Source organism: Panthera onca, chromosome B4, assembly GCF_046562875.1.
Source record: "Panthera onca isolate mPanOnc1 chromosome B4, mPanOnc1 haplotype 2, whole genome shotgun sequence".
NCBI classification, from domain to species: Eukaryota; Metazoa; Chordata; class Mammalia; order Carnivora; family Felidae; genus Panthera; species Panthera onca.
Window position 1 is genome coordinate 46,760,929 of NC_138345.1, and position 19,560 is coordinate 46,780,488.

General features: G+C 45.4%; 1 protein-coding gene across 1 annotated transcript in view; it reads left to right on the forward strand.

The window, feature by feature from the left end:
* The window catches only part of FAM234B (family with sequence similarity 234 member B), a 35,603-nt gene extending 16,622 nt beyond the window's left edge, over window positions 1–18,981 (forward strand). The window contains exons 4-13 of the mRNA XM_060658322.3: window positions 1,493–1,681; window positions 2,712–2,842; window positions 6,461–6,608; window positions 6,969–7,110; window positions 8,111–8,254; window positions 8,418–8,499; window positions 11,479–11,634; window positions 13,996–14,113; window positions 15,674–15,894; window positions 16,476–18,981. Of these exons, the coding sequence (XP_060514305.1) occupies window positions 1,493–1,681; window positions 2,712–2,842; window positions 6,461–6,608; window positions 6,969–7,110; window positions 8,111–8,254; window positions 8,418–8,499; window positions 11,479–11,634; window positions 13,996–14,113; window positions 15,674–15,894; window positions 16,476–16,481 (1,337 nt within the window). The 3' untranslated portion in view covers window positions 16,482–18,981. The remainder of the gene's footprint in view (window positions 1–1,492; window positions 1,682–2,711; window positions 2,843–6,460; window positions 6,609–6,968; window positions 7,111–8,110; window positions 8,255–8,417; window positions 8,500–11,478; window positions 11,635–13,995; window positions 14,114–15,673; window positions 15,895–16,475) is intronic.
* The last annotated feature ends 579 nt before the right edge of the window (window positions 18,982–19,560 follow it).

Genomic DNA, 19,560 nt, shown 5'->3' on the forward strand with positions numbered 1-19,560 from the left:
CTGCTGTGCACCTTACATAGAGCTGTGCCAGTCATATTGAAGCTAAACAAGATGAATGTGGTCTCTGCCTCAAGGAGCCACAGTCTGGTGGGGAACGGATAGCCCATTACCACCTGGAAAAAGATGATTCAGAGAATTGATCTGGAGTCTCAGAGGGTCCTTAAGGAGGAAGGACAGCACAGTATATTAATCACAGCAACCCTGGGAAGTCCGGAAGCTAACATATGTTACTGTAATTTGTCATGTGTATCAATGCTTCTGGCAACAGGGTCTGAAACAGTGAGCCACAGCTTGTCTCTTGTTTTTTGGTTGTATATTTAATTAGCAGTGCTGAGGAATAGGTACAGTGAAGCTCTAAAACTTAATTGCTTTGTCCATATTGGTTGTTGCTGGAAGTGGAAAGTGTTGAGATGAGTCAGCATCCCTATCTTGAAGGTGAATGTAAAACTGGCAAGAGAGAAAGTTGTTATTCTAATTGTTAATTAAGTGACGTAAAGGATTATTTACTAAAGAGATGAGCTACTCTGATCCCTTACCAGCTGTCCTTGAACATAGACATTAAGTTTTCCCAAGTATTCTTTCCTGACTGGGGCTATATCAGCTGATTCCATGGGAGTCTAGACCAGGAAGGCCTACTGATCATTGCTACATGTAATCTTCAGGATTTTATTTTTAAAATGTTTTATTTTTTCTGCTCTCAAGGAGCACTTGCTAGCAATGATTAGAACTCAGGTATTTCTTTCTTTTTTTTTTTTTTTTCCAAGTTTATTTATTTATTTTGAGAGAGAAAGAGAGAGCAGGGGAGGGGCGGAGAGAGGGGAAGAGAGAGAATCCCAAGGAGTCTCCACACTGTCAGCACAGAGCCCGATGTAGGGCTCAATCTCATAAACCGTGAGATCATGACCTGATCTGAAATCAAGAGTCGGAGGCTTTGCTGACTGAGCCACCCCGGCGTCTCAGAACTCAGGTATTTCTTTGCCCCTGCTCTGTGCATGTTCTAGCTCAGTCTGACTTTTCTGAGCATGCCTTACCCTCTTGATTGCTTTTGTTCTCCGCAGTGACTTTCCCATGTTCTAGATTTTGCTCCTGTCTTTTATTCAGCAGACGATTGGTTGCTGTGTGTGCTAGGTGCTTTGTGAGGCACTGAGGATACAGAAATTAATGTGACAGTCTTTATCCTTACGAGTGTTGCTATTTAGTGGGGGCTGAGGTGACGGACATGTAAACAAGCGTGTTGGGGGAGGTGCAACATGCACACAAGGTGGCCCGGATGAGGTCCACACCTCTTGTCTTACGTGAGAAGTGTGTTGGGCAGATATGAGAGGAACTCTGTTGTTGAGACTTGGAGCCAGAAATATGGGAAGGAGCAGAATACACAGGTGTGAGGTGCTGCTTCGGCACCATTTACTTTTGGTTTTCTGGCCTCCTTCTCACCTGTACTGTTTATCTTCTGTGTCTCCTTTCTTTTCTTGTATCTCTCGAGTGCTTTTAGGTGTCTCAAGGCCAGCTGCTATCCTTGTGTGCCTTTCGGGGATGAATGGCAGCACACTCTGGTTGAGTCCCCTCCCCGAGGAGGCCCGAGATATTACATGTTTGGATCTGATACCGGGAAGCGTGGCTGAGACCATCTGCCTCGTGACAGGGACGCATAAGATGTTCAGTGCGTTCAATGCGACTTCAGGTAAAGATCATTTTCCACAAAAGCCTCTGTTCCAGTGAGTCACAGTCTCTGGTCAGAACAGTCTCGTGTGGAGGGGGCCTTACCACTGTCGCATGATGGAAAATCTGATTTTACTACTTGGGAAGGTGAGTATTAAGGTAGATAGAGAAAGGGTTTGAATAGATTGAGTAATAGATCCATGGTTAAACCTGTTTGGTGTTAGGTTGGGGCTAAACTGAATTGCCCAAACAGAAACTACCCTGAGGCTTTTGGTTTCTAGTTTTCCTGCTGTGTACAAAAGACAGCCAAGCTCTGTCTCTTGTATCTGATATATACAGGGTCCCTGTGTAAACTTGGCCATTAACCACCTCAGCAAAGGTCAGGGAAGAAACTAAGGTTTGTTGATGCATGTTGATTTGGCCTTTTGACTTCTTATTATACTCAGACATCCATGACACAAGGAGTGAAAGAGAATCAAATATAATGAAGGCCCCCGACACCACCATAAGTGTACTTGAGCGAAGCTGAATGAATGCATAGCAACCTTCCCAGTTTTAGAGGTTGGAGTTTGGTAGTGGGGTAACTTTGAGTGAAAAAAATTTAAATGTGAGTTAACTGCAGAAGTGAAGTCATTTTGAAAACCTCCTACAATTTCCCTGCTCATGTGAACATGTGGTAGCGGGAGGGAGACTTGGTCTGGCCGGCTGCCCCTGGATGTTTCCTTAGTAGTTGTAATAATCTCTTACAGATCAGTTTCTCTGCCCCAGACAAGTGGGCTCCTCTTTCTTGAAGAGATTTCAGCACTTCTATTTTATCTAAAAAATCTAGGCATGAAGTTATCACACAGGTTTATGAGTCAGACACTTGAGGATTTCAGCTTACACTCCCTGCTCTGTTTGTCCCCTGTAAGATAAAAACTAAAAAAGTAAGGAAGAGCTGCTGTCTGTCGTTTGCCCATTGGGTTTCTCTTTTCTGATCTGGGAGCATGGCGTCTGCCTTTTCCAGAGTCCGAAAGCTGTAAATTGTGATCAGCCTCTTTGCCCTCCCCTAGGGAAAGCCATTTGGACTTTAAACCCAAACTACTTATCCAACGGTACCCTGGCTGCCCCAGGGGTGGTGCTGCCAGACTTGGATGAAGATGGTGTTCGAGATCTTGTAGTCCTGGCCATTGGGGAATTGCAGGTATGCCCTGTATTAAATGGTCTGTGTTTCTCGTAGGAAATGTTCCAACTTTAGTCAGCTCCTGGTGTTGTTATTATAAATGCTGCTCGAAAGCTTTTTACGAGGGCTTGGGTTTAAGCAAATAGTCTTTGTGAGACTTAATGAATAAATTACGATCATGAACTCGTTTTCCCCGGCAGCCTCATTATGTTCCCATTGACTGTGACATGGTAGAGCTCTGGAGCCAAATAGGTCTGTGTTTCAATTCGTGCTCTGCTGTAGCTGTGTGGCCGTGGGCAAGCCATGGGATCCAGGTGGGCCCTGGACATGGGAAGGTTCTGTCTACTCACAGGATTGTTGTGAAAGTTGGAACTAATGTATTTAAGTGCCTAACGTAGTGCCTATTGGACCATGCGTTTGTGTTGTTAGTTATGTATACTTAATTTTTATTTTACATAAAACAATAAGATAGGCTGATAGTTCATGTACATAGAGCATGTTGTAAATTGAATAAGTAATAACAACAATGACCTAAGAAAGGATAGCTGTAACGCAGGCTATGATAATACAGACTTTGAGTCTAGTACGTTGGTCCTTAAATTACGCTTCTCAATTCTGCTTTATTGGAGCTGTGGGGTACTGGAACTAGTTATTCTGTGCACAGTTAAAATAACAGTAGTTTTCCCTCCTGATTCACAGGAAAGAATATGTTAATGAACAGATTTATCTCAACTTTAAGTTTTTACTCCTAAAGCTTTTCCTCAAGCTTGTGTCAGAGTTCCTCTAAGTCTTTTTCTCAGACTTCCTATGTGAGTTTGCCAGGAACAATTGGCAGATAACATTTGTGGAAAACTGTGGATGTAGATGATTTTGCTTTATTTGGTAGCATATGTTAATTTTTAGTAGACCTTGTGTTTGCTGCTGTGATTTTTGTAACGCATATGCGTAGAGTATAGTTATAAAATCTGCAAGTAAAATTATTTAGAATAGCGTGAAATCTATCAGTGTTTTATGGTTTTCTGCCAGGAGCACCAGAGACTAACTGAAAGTGCTTCACCAATCACAAGTGTTGAGGAGCACTGCTCTAGGACACCTGGTGATACTTTGTAAGATGAAAACAAAGAAGTTAGGTAAATTTCTGAAGGCTAGTTTGTTTTAAGGGTACTTTCTGTTAGTTTTTCTTCAGCTAGCCAGTTGGTCTCAAAGTAGATTGAACCCAAAACTCAACTATTGTTTACATAACCTTTTTTATTACAGTCATTGTGAATAAAGAGACCAGGGTGTAGGGAAATTTTTGAAGACTATGCCCATCAGGGAGTGATTATCTGAAGGTGCCAAAGTGGAAAGTATGGGGAGTTTCTTTTCAATGGAAGTATGGTTAGCAGAGGCATAGCAAGAAATTGAAAAAGTTTCTGTATCCTGGATAAGTTTAAAAATCTCGGCCTTAATACCCCTTTGGCTTATTAGCCAGAGGTGGTTGACAGGCTAGAGGTTCTGGCTTCTAAGGACCCTCCATAGTGAGGTGGCCTCTATTAGAGGAATTAGCTTCTTGTCTGCTCCAACTCTGTGCTTTTTTTTTTTTTTTTTGTCTTAACCAAACAGCAAAAATGTGTATCGCCCAACTTGTGTCACAGAATTTACTTATTTACACATTCTGCCTGAAAAGTTGATAGATGGTTGATAGATGGTTGATAGATTAAAAAAATCTTAGTGAAGCAATGGGTTTACAGCAGTAGCCTCATCTTTCTACTGACCTCTCTTGACCATGATGCCAGCAACAAAGAACCTGGGAAACTTAAGCTGGTTTACTCTAAGCTACAGTATAGAAGGCTCTTTCTTCTTGAGGAATAGAACATACGAGGTCTATGACTTAGAGTGACTCTGTTCTTAGATCTGGGTTTAGAGTGAGGTGGGCTTGGGACAGTGGGACCTGGTTTGGGGTGAGAGGAACTGATCTGGTCTAGAACAGTTTGGATCTTCTAGGTGGGAAGGGACCTTAAAAGCCATGTGGTGAACCCTCTTCCATTGTGCTATAGTCTGATACCGTATTCTAGACACATTGGCATCCATACTCTCCATGAGTACTCAGGCTAATGGGAATATCACTGATTTGTAAGGCAGTTCATTTCATTTTTGGTCAAGAAAATTCTGTCACATTGGTGAGAATTCTGTTTTCTCATAGCTTCCACTCACTGTTCCAGCTTCAGCCCCACAAAGCTACTCTGAAAGAATCTAATCCTCTTTCTACATGCTTTCATGTAGGCCTATGAGCCCTTAGCCTCGTCCCACTACACCTGCTACTCTAAGGCTACCTCCAATTTCTTATACTGTACTCTGTACAAAATGAAGTCTAGACCCCTCTCTTTCTTGCTTTCTTTTCCTTTGCACTCCATTTTATCCATATCTCTTTTAAAATGTGGTACCCATATCTGAAAACAATATTCTATTTGTGATATAGCCAGTTTTACCAGCATAGGGAAATTATTACTTCTTTAGATATAGGCTTTATATTTCTATTAATGCAGCTGAAGATTGCGATAGCCTTTCTAAGATTTAGTTTTTGTTTATAATCCGTTAAAGCACCCACACCTTTTACTTAATCAACTCTTTAGTGGCCCCATTTCTTCTTTCAGATTTTGACCCATCTTCCAAGCCTAAGACTTCTTTGAATTTTGAGTTTGTCATATAGCATATTAGCTATCACTTTCAGTTCTGTGATAAGCTTGAGATAAGCTATTCATTCAAGTCTTTGATGAGAATGATTAGTAGCAATGGGATAATGGCAGAGTGCTGTGACATCCCACCAAAAGTCTCCCTCTGGATTGGCATTGACTCTTACTCTAGGTGCACTGAAAACCATATCTTTTTATCTTGTCCAGAAGAATTCATGATGTTAAACTTCGTCAAAAGCTTTACTTAAGTCAGGATATCACTACAATCCTCATATTGTAGTGACCGGTGACTCTATTCCTAAAGAAAACCCTTTAGGGCAGGGTTGACAAACTGACCTGCAGGCCAGATTTGGCCCACTGCTTGTTTTTCTAAAGTTTTATTGGAGCACAGTCATGCCTCTTCATTTATTATTATCGATGGCTGTTCTCACACTATGGTGGTTGACTAGTTGCTACAGAAATCATCTGAGTTGCAAAACCTAAAATATCCACCTTTTGACTCTTCACAGGATAGGTTTGCTGATCTCTGCTTGAGGGTTGATAGTGGCCAGGCTAGACATGTAATGTTATGATGGGAGAGACTGCCCGTGTTGATTTTAGTTGGGACCAAATATTACTGGGGATTTCTGGGTATGAGAATAGAGACCCAGCAGTCAGCTGTCCTATACTTAGCTCTCGGCTAGAACTCTGTGCCTCAGAGGACTGTTAATCAGCAACAACCATGCTTCAGAGAAATTGCCTGAGCTACCATGAAGATGCTTTTTGCACATATCTAACAAGGAATGGGACATTGGCTTCATTTTCTTGCTTCCAGGGAAAAAAAGGGAAGCAGGTTTGGCTTTGTGCTGTGCAACGTTGGGAAGTGTTTCTGAACCCTTAGCTAATCAGAGTGCAGTGACTTCTGTAGAAGCTACTTGATTAGGAGATGATATGACATCTATTGACTCCCGTTTTTTTGCTTCTTCAGCCAGATCTGTGCTTTCTGCTGGTGTCTGGCCGGACAGGGAGTCCGGTGGGCCGACCTGTGAAGTACAACATCGTGGGCGTGGGGAATCTGATTGGTCCTCAGGTTTATGTCACCACAAACGGGGCTGTCTATATCCTTTTTGGCTTTGGTAAGAATTAAGTGTAGTTTCGCTGCTGTTCCCCATCTGTGTGTGTGTGTTAGGCCTCCCTTTTGAGACAATGAAAGCTCGGGAATTGCTGTCACCAGCCCTATTGCCACCTCCTGTCCCAGGGGCCTCTCACTCTCCCCCACCCATTGCGGGTTATTAACTCTGCTTTTCTCAGCTGCCTTCTCCAAAGACTGTGCAGCATCCACTTAATCACTTCTCCAGTCACTCCATGTTGGATATGTACTGGGTGGGCTATATTAGACCCATCTGATTCGGCTCTGTGTCTCTTGCTCAGATCCTCACCCTGGGAGAGTTCTAGTAAATTCAACTTCTCAGTGTTGGTTCTTCCTGTGGTGCTAGGAAATATCCAAGCTGTCGCCCTGCGGGACATTTTTGTTCAGGCCCAAAATCGAGACAGCTTACCACCTTCTCTGCAGATAGAAGAGCCAGAATGGGAGAAGCGAAGATCTATCAACCTGTCTGAGCTCATTGACATTTACAGGTAGGGCAGATGTCTGACTTTGTCACAGTGAGATCTGAGATCTCATGTGTTATGGAGTCTCCAAGTTTGGTTGGGCTGGTGAATAAGTGGGCAGAAGTTTGGGGGGAAACAGTGCTGCCCTTAATATACCATCTTCTGGTCTGGTGAGTTAGAAACTTTCTTTTCTTGGTAACATAATGTGTTGATAGCTGTGTGTTGGTGATCATGATTTGTGACCACTCTGCACATAGGTTGCAAAGAAGGATATTTGTTTAGGGTTCTGAGAGGGATAGGTGAGACTGGGAATCCTTCAGGTAGGGAGACAGATTTATTTAAAAGACCTGCTTGTAAAACTGTGCTGAAGCATCTGCCCTACTCTTCTTCTGTGTTTTTCTCTTAGTTAAAAACTCATTTTGGCAGAAGCAAGGCTAGCATCCATGAAATATTATTTTTTATTTTTGTTTATTTCTTAATCCAAAGCATGCCATTTTCCACATGGAGTGGATTTTACCCATTTAACCCCAGGCCTGGATGGTAATTGTCTTCATTCTTTTCTGTCAGAAGTTTCAAATCATTTTCTAGCATTTTCTCTGGCAGTATCACATTGTTTCAGTCAGTTTGGCAGTTGTTAAATAGAATCGTCCCAGTTGTCCAGACAGAGAAATAATTTGATGCAGTGTCAAGTGAGTTGCTGTCCAAGCTTAGTGACAGTTTCAGGCCTCCTGTCCAGGTTTCCATCCGCCTTCCTTGCCATTATCCTTGGCTCTGTTATCTTTCCCAGGGCGTCTAACATCAGAGATATGGCTCTGCAGCGCTTCTCCTGGGAGTTCCTTTTGAACTTGCATGAATTCTCTAGGGATGTTTGGTTTCTAAACTGAGATTCCCTGGAATGACAGAGTGCCCACCTGATGAGATAATGGTGGGAGATGAATACAAGAGTACCAAGACCAAAAGCCCAAGCTGGTGGGTTGGGAATCTCATCCCAGCTGGAGGCTAACTGTTGGGCTCTTGTTTAATTCAGTGATGGTGTCGAGCTACTCCAGATGGTGAAGGCACCTGATTCCAACTGCAGCAACCTCCTGATTACAGCCAGACAAGGCCTTGTCCTGCTGCGGGGGCAGAATCTGACACCTTCCTGGACATTGAGCCTGCAAGGCCTGCACAGGTTTGCAGCGTGTTCCTCTGTGTGTTTGCCGTTCTGATCCGCTTTCCCATGTGTCAAAATTCCTCAGAACAATCGCTTGATATGTGGGGCAATGCAGGAGAAGAGAATTCCTTGTTTTCCTCTTCTTCTTATTCACCACTGATCACTGTGTTCTCATTTGTAGCCAGCCTACTCCTGGGTATTTCACTGATGATCAGACGTTAGACTTCCTTCTACAGATACAGGATGGAGTTGGGATGAAAAAGGTAAAACTTTGGGACTCAAATCAATTGAAACATATATAAGGTATATATGTTGTGTCCAGCCATATGCTAGGCCCTGTGAGAAATAAAAAGAACCTAAAATTTGGTCCCTTCCTTCAGAGAACTCAAACTCTGGCTGATGGATAAAATGAAAACTCACAATTCGGTGCTACAATCTATAGCATTGGAAGCCTGTCTAGCTAACTTCCTTCCTGTACATGAGTTCCCACTTCTGGATTCTTTTTTTTCCTTTTTAAAAAAATTTTTTTGGAGGCGCCTGGGTGGCTCAGTCGGTTAAGCGGCCGACTTCGGCTCAGGTCATGATCTCACGGTTCGTGAGTTCGAGCCCCGCGTCGGGCTCTGTGCTGACAGCTCAGAGCCTGGACCCTGTTTCAGATTCTGTGTCTCCCTCTCTCTGACCCTCCCCCGTTCATGCTCTGTCTCTCTCTGTCTCAAAAATAAATAAACGTTAAAAAAAAAAATTAAAAAAAAAATTTTTTTTTAGTGTTTATTTGTTTTTGAGAGACAGAGACAGCGTGAGCAGGCAAGGGGCAGAGAGAGAGGGAGATACAGAATCTGAAGCAGGCTCCAGGCTCTGAGCTGTCAGCACAGAGCCTGAAGTGAGGCTCGAACTCACAAACCACGAGATAATGACCTGAGCCGAAGTCGGATGCTTAACTGACTGAGCCACCCAGGTGCTGCCCGCCTCCCCGCTGCCCTCCCCACCCCCCTTTCTGGATTCGTAACTCACAGTTAGGCAATAGGAACCTTCTGAAGTCTCTTGGTGGGGAAAGGCAGGCATAAATGAACTTAATACTTCAGTACATATCTTCCCAAGATTTCAGAGAAGGCAGGATATCTGGGGTGGTTGGGTTGTTATGAAAGACTTAACAAAGGAGGGAAAGATGATGAGCAGAACCTGGAAAGCTGAACCACATTTATATGAGGAAGGGTGGTTGGGAAGGCTTGTTAGGTTAGAAACACTGACACCAGTGGCCCAGAGACAGAATGGTATGGCATGCTCCATAGGTCTTCCTGATTTTATGTGAGGTTGCATATTATGAGGTTATAATGGTTGGATAGACAGTTTTCATTCTTATTACAGGGAGAATTAGAGTTTTTAAAATTTCTTTTTTATAACTGACCAATCTTTTCAGTTTATCTTTACTGTAACATATATATTTATATATTATGCCCTGTTCCCTGTGAGCAAACACAACACTTAATCATCTCCTCTAATATCTGCCAAGTTCCATGCCAGATGCACAGATGATGTCTGTGGAGGCACAGCAGTAATGAAGACAAGGTCCTGGTTTTGTGTAGTTCATAGTCTTTGGGGTGCCTGTATGCACACAGCCCTACCACATCATGGTGGGTAGGTAAAGGAGGTCTGCCCAATGCCATGGGGACGTGGGGAGCAGATAGAGTGCAGGGAGTCAAGAGGTGCTTCATGTTGGTTGCAGGTGAGATGTTCAAATCATGAAAGCAGAGAAGTGGTTTGCTGGGTTGGTATATAAGGGTAGGCCAAGGGGCATTTCCTCCAGAGAGATCAGAGTGAGCTCAGCTGATGATGGGGAGCCCTGAAAAGCAAGGCTGCAGAATTTAGGTGATGTATTGGAGGCAGTAGGGTTATTTGGTCATGAGTGGAGGACAGAGCCGATGATGGAAGCATCACTTCAGGGAGCAGTTCCAGCAGTGCTGTCCAGGAAGGAAGCAATGTCTGGTTGTGTTTCAAAAAGATTTCAGGTAGAGATTGGAATTTTCATGGGCATTCCAGCGGGATTAAGGGAGAAGGGGATATGTTGCTTGCTTAAGAGCTGAGATGCTGAGGGTTTGGACCTGGAATTTAATCCTGGCTCCACTACTTGCTAGTGACCTTGGGTGAATTACATAATCTCACCCAACTGCAGATTCTACATCGCTTTATAAAGTGGGAGTATCACCTATCTTCATAGGGTTATTATGACAGCTAAATAATATGTGTGACTGGATAAAATTTTTTAGTGTGGTGTCTCAAGACTTTTCTCCTCAGACTGCCGGAGGGAATCTTGAACTGCTGGCTCAGGGGAGTTTGTCCCTCTGTGTGGTTCCAGGACCTTCCATGAGGCAGAGTCCGAGCACGGACAAAGAAGGGCAGGACCCAGAGGCTGGAAGAACAGGGAAGTGATTGTTGCCAGAGCTATAGTCCTTCCGTTTATGCAACAAAAACCCTTGAGGAGAAGGGCCATAAAGACAGGGGCTAGAGGTGGATGGGGAGTTTCTTGTGGATTTTGGCCGAGAAGAGGCTCTAAAACTGTGAGGTATGAGGTATTTGGGGTGAAAGGAGATAGCAGTGTGTCAGGGATGATGAGTTCAGGCCCCTTAATTGTCCTTCGAGAGACGCAGCTGAGGAGTAAATCTAAGTAAACTAAGTGAATCTCTTAGTTTATGTGTTCATCTGTTTAGATGTGCTCTTTTGAATTTGAGACCACCCTGGGGCTGAGCTACATGTGTCGTGACATCATCAAACCCAGAAAGCTTTTAGCACAGCCCGTAGGACTTGCGTCCACTTAGTCATTGTTCCCTAAAGTGGTGGCTGCAGTGGCGGGAGGGAAGGAGTGGGAGGAGGTGCTCCCCTCCAAGGGCCGCTCTCTGTCGGAGCACTGTCACAGACCCTGAACAATCTGAGTCTCTTCCTGTCCCGGGCCTCCACCCTCTCACCCTGAGAATGAGAGGTGGATCAGATGATTAATATCTCCTTCCCACTGGAGAATTCTACAATCCTTTAAACTCTACAAAATGGAGACAACGGCTGCTGAAAAGTGGGGCTTGGTCCCTAGGCCTTATATAATGCTCTCCGAACACCCAGTTTGTTCACATGTAATAAGCTCAACCTGTTAATACATGTGTTATTTGGATCTCTGCGGGTTTTCTTTGCTCTGTGTGTTTTCTTGGCCTGCTGCCTTTCTGGAGACGGGCTGTACACAGGCTCCTCTTCTGCAGATGATGGTGGTGGATGGGGACTCGGGCTCTGTTACCTGGACCTACAACGCTCCCTGCCACATGAAGGAAACGCCAACCACCTCAGCGGTTACTTCAGATCAGAAGTCTGTCTTCCTCTTCTGGGCCGAGGGGATGTCGGCGGTATCTCCCAGTTCTGTAAGTGGGCCTGGGGGGTGGGGGCCTTTGTCACTTGGTGAGGTGATAGCTGCTCTGCTGGGCTGATTGGGCCTGCGGGGGTCCATGGAGCCGCCCTGCTTCCGGGGGGCAGGGGTGGATCACAGCAGCACTGGAGCAGGCAGGGCAAGACCCTGCTTCCTCCTGAGCGCTGCTTGCCCTGGCCTTCCTCTCGGCCGAGCATTGTGCAAGCCGACAGCCCCTGGATGCTGGCTGCTGACAGTGGGAGGCTAGATAAAGGATAGGTCTTCTAAAGCCACAAGGTCCAGATTTCCAGATGATCCATCTGTGCCACAGTCGAAGAGAACTAACTGTGACTGGTGTGGAATGGGCAGAGGAGGTCTCATGGGGGGTGAGGCTGGGCTTTGAGGCGAGTAAATGGAGCCTGCAGAAACGGTGTGGGGCTGGGATGGCAAGCAGTTGGAGAGGATGACGAGGCTGAGGCTGAGGTTGAGAGTTTCCCCAGGGGAAGTGTGGGAGAGAGGGTCCTATGCCCAGAAGGCAGGTTTTGGAATGTGTTAAGTGCTATACACAGCATTTCAGTGGGGCTGATGAGGCAGGGTGCCACCTGTATTAGGTGCCTGGGAGTTTTTGGTAAGACCCACCCTGAATGAGTTCAATTAAACACGTCTTGACCAGCACTCACTCTGTGCCAGATGCCGTGTTCTCTGTAGGGACCTAAGGATAGCCTGGAAAGAGTGCTGGTCCTCTAGAGGGGAAGGCAGATGGTCCCCAGATGAGGGGGAGACCCCAAAGGATGAAGAGTCCTGAGTTCATCAACCGTGCACTCTTGGACGAGCCACCTCACTTTTCTGAGCCTCATGCTCTTTATCTGTCAGTGAAGATGCTAATATGTTCCCCCAGTTTGAGGATCAGATTTACTCAAAATCTAGGTTTTAGTCCTAATTCTGTTCTGCCCCAACGTGTGCCCACGGATAGTTTGCCTAACATTTTAAACTTCCCGGTTTCCTCATTTAATAAAATGAGGGGATTGGAGCAAGTGACTCTCAAATGTAAGTGTCTATAAATAACCACAAAACAAAGGCGTGTCACAAATGCTGCAAAGGAAGCACAAATAAGAGGTTTAGGTGGAAGCACAAAAGGAGAGGATATTAATTTTGTCTGGGGCAGTTAGAGAGCTTTTTGTGAAAGGGGTGGCATTTAGGTGTGGGACCTAAGGCTGAGAATTGTATTAATGCATGGAAATGGGCTGCAGGGATTGTTAGACAGTCTAAGGAGGAAATAGGTTGGCAGAGGTTAGAGAGGGCAAGGGCAGTAGAGGTTGCTGAAGCATGGGTGGGCAGGTAAATAATTGTAGGAAGAGGCTGGAAACGGCAGATTTGGATTAAATGCCGTTAAGACCTTGGTTTTCAGGCTAGGAATTTGGGCTCCATTCCCTAGGCAGTGAGGAGGGAGTTTGACTCCTTGCTTGTCACGTGGACAGAGCCAGAGGTCTGTCCTCTCAAGCCTGGGCTCCTGAGCGTGTGTGTGGAAAACGCCCTCTTCTGTGTGGTGGTGGGAGCGTGGCTGCAAGCTTCCCTCCTGTGTTTCTCCTCACTCAGTGGACTTCTTATGCTAAGAATATGGGGTTCCACTTCCTCCACTAGCAGAGCCCCAGGATGCTCCCAGGGGAGGGGAGGTCCTCGAGGAGCTTGGTAGAGCAGTCATTTACTAACCCATCCGTGGTATTTTTGTGCATTAACAACCGAATGGCTGCACACGTGCAAGAGTGGAATGTCATCTCTGCGCAAAAGTCACACCGGTAAAGGAAGGGCCAATGTGCATGTCTTCTGCAAAGACGACTGACACTTGGGCCTTGGAATTTTTTTTTTAATGATTTGCTTCTGTGTGGCCAATGCTCTGTTTATCTCAGGAACTGAGAAGAGTTTTGTGGATTTTAGCTTGACACTTGTAATTGGCTTTAATATCCAGTGAGAGGAGACAGATGTCTTTTCAAACATACATTTTGTCTCCACAAAGCCCCACCTACTGCAAGAGATGACCCAGTGTTGTAATACTCCACGGGCAGAAGACTGGGAGCCGCCCCATCAAACTTCTCTCCTGGGGCATGCACATTTCCGTTCTTTTTTTTCTCATAAGGGAGAGGGCATTTTCCAGCTCTAGTGGTTTGAAGAAATTAGTGGTTAGTCTGTTTTGAGCCCTTTGAAATATGTGGAGTTTTTATATGGGAGTTTTTCTCAAACACATGCTTTTATTTGGGGTCAGGTCATAGCATCAGAGAGGAGTGAGTAATCACTGTCCCCTCTGCCCTTTTCGTCTGAGGACCTCACATGTGGGAACGTGGAGTTACCTGCGTTCTTCCTTTTTGCTTCTCATTGTCAGGACGCCATCCCGGGAACTGGGCCACCCAGCCTTCACCACCTCTACCTCCTGCACCCAGCATTCCCCTCTCTTCTTCTCGATCTGGCCAATGCCACGGGCACAGTGACGGCTTCAGAGGGTGAGTCCCAGTGACAGTGGGGACTGTGTGCACAGCGAGGGGAGGAGATGTGCCGGCTGTGTGTGTGTGAGGGTACCACCGTCCTACCAGCGGAGGGATGTGTACTTTCAAATGACAGCTGAGCACTCCCATGCATTTTCCCTGGCGTCCTGGTGCCCAGGGCCATGGCCGGAGTGCTCCCTCTGGGAGGAGCACTTGGCTCACAGGCTGAGGACCCAATTCTCTCAATAGGCCTGAAGGCCAAGGGCCAGTGCAGCCCCATGTCCCAGAGGTTCTTGGGGGGATGTGATTCCCACAGCCACTCCTTCAGCAGACATTCACTGAGCATCACCTGTATGTCAGGCATCGTGCCAGGTGCTAGGAATACAAATAAGACTGGTTTCACGACCCTCCAAGAGCTTAGGATTTAGAATTAACTGTGAGGGATATGATGGAGATAGCATGTTGTCTCCAGGATATTGGTCTAGGATCAGTGGGAGGCTTTCTTTTGACTAGTACAAGTAAACATGCCCATTGCATAGAAGTGGCTGCCAAGAGAAAAATCAAAGGAAAAAGAAAAAAAAAAATTTGCCAGAATCTGACCACTCATAATTGCTATTAACATTTTAGAAGTATTCCTCAGCTTTATATATGTATGTAAATAATACCATACAGCAAAATCTGGATCCTGTATTGGAGTCCTGTAATTCAGGTGGTCAAAGCTCTGGAAACTCAGCCACTGCCACCTCCTGGTCTGGAAGTGTCTGATGGTGTCCTCCACCGAGATCCTTGCCTCTCTCTGGCCTAAGCGAGTCTGTAGTCCTTGCTGTGGGTATTGTGGAGAGGAAGACCAGACTGGCCCCTTTTCCTTTACTTCTGTGTTCTCTTGCCATTCACAGACTGGCTCACTGTGCACAAACTCATTTGCCTTGAAGTTAAAGCCAATGATTGTGGCTCTCAGTTTGTTGAGATACATCGGGAAGAACACCTGATCTGGAACTTGCAGGCATACTGGCCTGCTGGCTGTGTGTGTGGTAGGGGGCCGGGGTGGGGGAGAATCCTGTGATTGGATCTAAATGAGCCGTTTCTCAATATTAGCATCAAATATTATTCAGTGAGGGCTAAATGATGGTGATTAAGAATCCAGACCATTTTTATGATCCCTGTTTTAAGGATGAGGCCAAATAAACTCTGGGGAGGCACATAGCTTCTGTGACCATGCACTGACAGTCCAGGAATTCTCAGAAGTTCTAGTTTGTCGTGCTCACTTTTTTACCAAATTGTCACCAGAGTTGGCATATCCTCATTTCCTGATTTGGGGTTTTCTTGGAAACAGCTTCAGAGAAGGAAAGGTTCAGAGACCGAGAGGAATGTGCTGGTTTGCCGGCCTCCAGTCATTCCCACTGTGCACCCACTGCCTAGCTCAGTGCCCTGCATTTGTTAGGTGCTCAATAAACTTTGTGTATGAATTAATGGAAGAGTAAATGAATGAATGAATCTAGCTGCTGAACCGAGCCACTCTCCTGTTAGCAGAAGTTTTTGGTCTTTGTGTTAATTGCTCTTGTTTTTGTCCTTCCTCAGTTGGAATTAACGACCTCTGGAAAGATGCCTTTTATGTTACCAGGACAACAGGCCCCAGCTCCGAAGGCCACCCAGCACCCCTGGTGGTCAGCAAGCTCAGTCTACGGTGGGCGCTGATGGAAGGCCAGGTGGTCCAACTCGAGGATACCACCCCCAAAATTGGCCGCGGGGAGCTGCGAAGATTCCTCTCTAGGATAAAGTTTGTTGATCTTCCCTACCAGGTGAATCGCTTCTGAAAGAAATACTTGGTTACCACTGAGGGTTTGGGGCAAATACTACCAACTCCGACTTTGTTCTCTAGAAGGTAGGGAGAGTGGGAGTCTTCTTGGGTGCCAAGAACCAGTTGTTTTAGAGCAGCACTCTTTTCTTAGGGTGCTTCATGACCATTCAGAAATACTCAGTTGTTTTTAGCTGGGAATGGTACCATCTCCTTTAGGGGACATTTGGAAACGTGGGCTCATGGTTTTCACCGTCTCAGTGACGGAGGTGGGTGGCTTCTACTTTAATTTTCTGGGTTGGGCCTAGTGGTGCTAACGTCATGCAGTGATTGTGGTGGTTACTCCGGAGGATTATCTTGCTCAAAATGCTAACCCCCCACCCCTCAAATACTGTGGTCTAGTTCAGTGTTGATGAGTTTGTCATGGAAAAAGGTAAAGTCTCTGGACCTTTCCGGAAAGACTTATGAACTACTGGGGCTAGACAAAAGGACAGAAAAGTAGAGGAATAGCCTGACCTTTAGGTTTCCTCCAGTTCTCTACCATGAAAAAAATAAAGTCTCTGATACTTGTGCTCTTGCCCCTAGATATAGTCTGATGGAATCTTCAGTCTCAGAAGAAGTGAGCAGGGTGGTACTCTCTCCCCCCCATCAGCGCAGAGTCAGTGCTTTGGAGAGAAGGAAGACTTCAACCTCATTTGACCACGTCTGCTCAATTGTTGCAAAGCACTTTGGAAGGCGCATCAGAGTTCTTTGATGACAGCACCATCCATTTGGCTGGGGTGTCTGACCTACGTTTTCAGTCCCTGCGTTAACCCCCTCTGGGCACTCTGTGGATAGTATGCAAATGTGAATCTTCCATGTTGTTTTTTGTATGTCTAATTTATAAACTCTTACTGGGAAATTCCAGTGAAGTTCTTCCCCAGAACATTTTGTTTTGCATCATGCCACGCGTGTGTATGTATTAGTATTGTGATGAAATATTTTCTAGGTCTGTTTTAAGCTTCAGGGACCCGGTTTCTTGTCCTTCTGAAATACATCTGGGTTATTTGGTCATCTTGAGACGTCAGGTGCCCTGCCTCCAATATTCAGGGCCACTTGTCATTTCCCTCTGTATTCTCTCACCACCTGTACCTTGGCTTCTTCCCTACTTTAACAGCAGGGAGAAGACTGGCAGTGAGGGGCTGAGGTAGCCATCCAGCACTTTCTTATCATACAGAGCCTCCCTCCTCACACTTTCCATCTCTATATTCTTAGTTACCATAACCACCACCATATTCCTGTCAGAAGGGGAGCCAGAGAAGTATAGTTGGGGACCGACCTCTAACAATGGTATTATGTGGTCTTGATTGTTCTGCCCTGCCCATCATGACCTTTTCATGGCAGTAACGTCAGGAGTGCTTGTGTGTGTGTGGTCCTTACGTGTGTGAAGTCAGGAACGATTGAGGTGGGTAGGCTTATCCCTGCCTCATCTCTACTCTGCTTTCTTAGCATCTCCTACGGGGCATCCTCCTTAGCGCCTCTCACTTGCCGAGATATTTTTGCTTTGCTTGCATGACAGCAAAGCTGTTTCTGGATTTTTACTCTTGCTTGAGTCCAGTATGCAACCATTTTGCCTGCACATCTCCTTCCTTGTAGAGCCTTGGAAGCACTGTATTTTGGGAAAATTCCCATGTAAATATTATAACTTTTATAATTAAGTTCTTTGGAATTACTTCCAGTGCTTATTTCTTCCTTCTTCAATAAATATGTTACTTCTATTAAGTTTTCTTCTAAACTTCTAGGTCATTGTTTGTATAGCAGAAAATCCCACATTAGCCGGTGAAGAACTGCTTTTCTTCTTGAATAATTTTGATAGGTCATGCCTGAGTGCAACTCAGGTTCTGTCTTTGCTTGAGCCTTTGTGTTTTTAGCTTGTGTTAATAAAGGGAGTCCAGAAAATTTAGAGATTACAGAAATTTAGGGATCCCAGATTTAAAGGGATGTATATTACTTGCCCACTGGTTGGCATTATGACATAACACGAGTTTGGTAGCACTAGCAGATTGGCCTGCGATGTTTCTTGGAAACCCCCTTGCCATAGTCTCTGAAAGCAAATCTGGTTTCAATACTTTGGGAAGCACGTGTGGGTCCAGCTTGTTGTAAACTTGGGGAAACAATTAATTAATTAGATGAAAACCCAAGAGGATGGGGATGATTCTAGATTCACTTCTAGGGTTTGAATCTACTTGGGTGGAAGAGCCTAGGATCTTGTTTGGCCTAGTAGATAATTCTAAGGACTAATCTATAGTCAACTGAATACCTAAAGCTTGGGTTGTGGTCCTGTGGCCTGGGCTGAGCCATCTATGCCTAAACTTCGTTCTCTACCATGCTGAGGCTCTCTGGGAAGCCAGCCACTTTAGGTAGAGGAATAAAATGCAAGGTCATTTACGGAGGACCTGCTCTGGGGGGATCCTTTTTGGTAGAAGATTGTGTTTATGCTGGGTGAGTCCCAGAACTATGTAAGAGGAAGCTAGGAAAGCATACATCCCTACATTCTTCGTGATGTGTTTACAGACTAACTTAACATAGGCTGTTTTGACTATAATTTTCCCTTTTTTGCTAGACACAGTACAAGCTGTCGTCCCTCCTGCAGCCATGCAGAGGGTAGAAATGGTGGCTGAGGACTGAGGAAGCTTCATCTGACCAGCTTGGGTGCTGGTCTGTCAGATAGGTCCCCACACTTCCTTCTCCTTACAGGCACCCACCCAACCTGACATCTAAGATAAGAAGAGCTCCTCCCTTCCCCCCACTCACAACATGGGGAGCCGGCAAGGCCAGCGTGACTGCCACTTAGGGATAGTAGTGACTTCCGCAAATGCAAGGGGCTTCCTTCGCCCAAGCTTTTCTCCTTGCTATCCTTACAGCCTCTTCGATCCTAGACGGCATCCCCCCATCCCGTAGATGGTCTCTACTCCTCCTTGGCAGTGTGGGATGCTGATACCAACCCCCTTGAATGTGAATTGCTACTTTTATTGCCCATACTACAGAAGAGCCAGCTGGTATATGGTCAGGAAGCACTATTAAAAATGTGAATTGTTGCAGAACAAATAAAAATTATGTGTAGAAACATGCTTGTGTGTTATCCTCATTCTTCTTAGCCATTAGAATGGTTTCTTTTCCCTTACGGAAAAGAGAAGCATCTTTTCCGGATACTAGGATACTAGTCTCCTGGTGGCCTTTGGGTTAATACCTAATTAAACTTTTATTGGGTACCCTCCTACGTGGATGCAGGACACTGCAGCAGGCAGTGTGGAGGACATCTGTCCTACATGTCCAAGCTCCCGGAAGGGCCTTCGTTTTCCATTCTGAGGCTTCCAGGAAAATTCAAGTGCATCGTGGAAAGGTGAGTCACAATCACCTGTTGAGTTGCCCACCTCCATTCCTCCAAATCCCAGATAGATGACCAAACTGATAAACTCCTAAAGGACAGGGACTGTGCTGCTTAGCCCAGAACCTGGCACATAACAAGCAATCATTAAAGGAGAGGAGGTGATTCTGAACATGGGAGATAGGGGGACAGTGAAATGAGACAGGAGACGGAGTGGGAAAGGAAAAGGGAGCGATGGCACCTGGGCACACACCCCTTTGGTCTTGTACTTTAAGATACTCTTGTTCTTACCCATCAAAACCA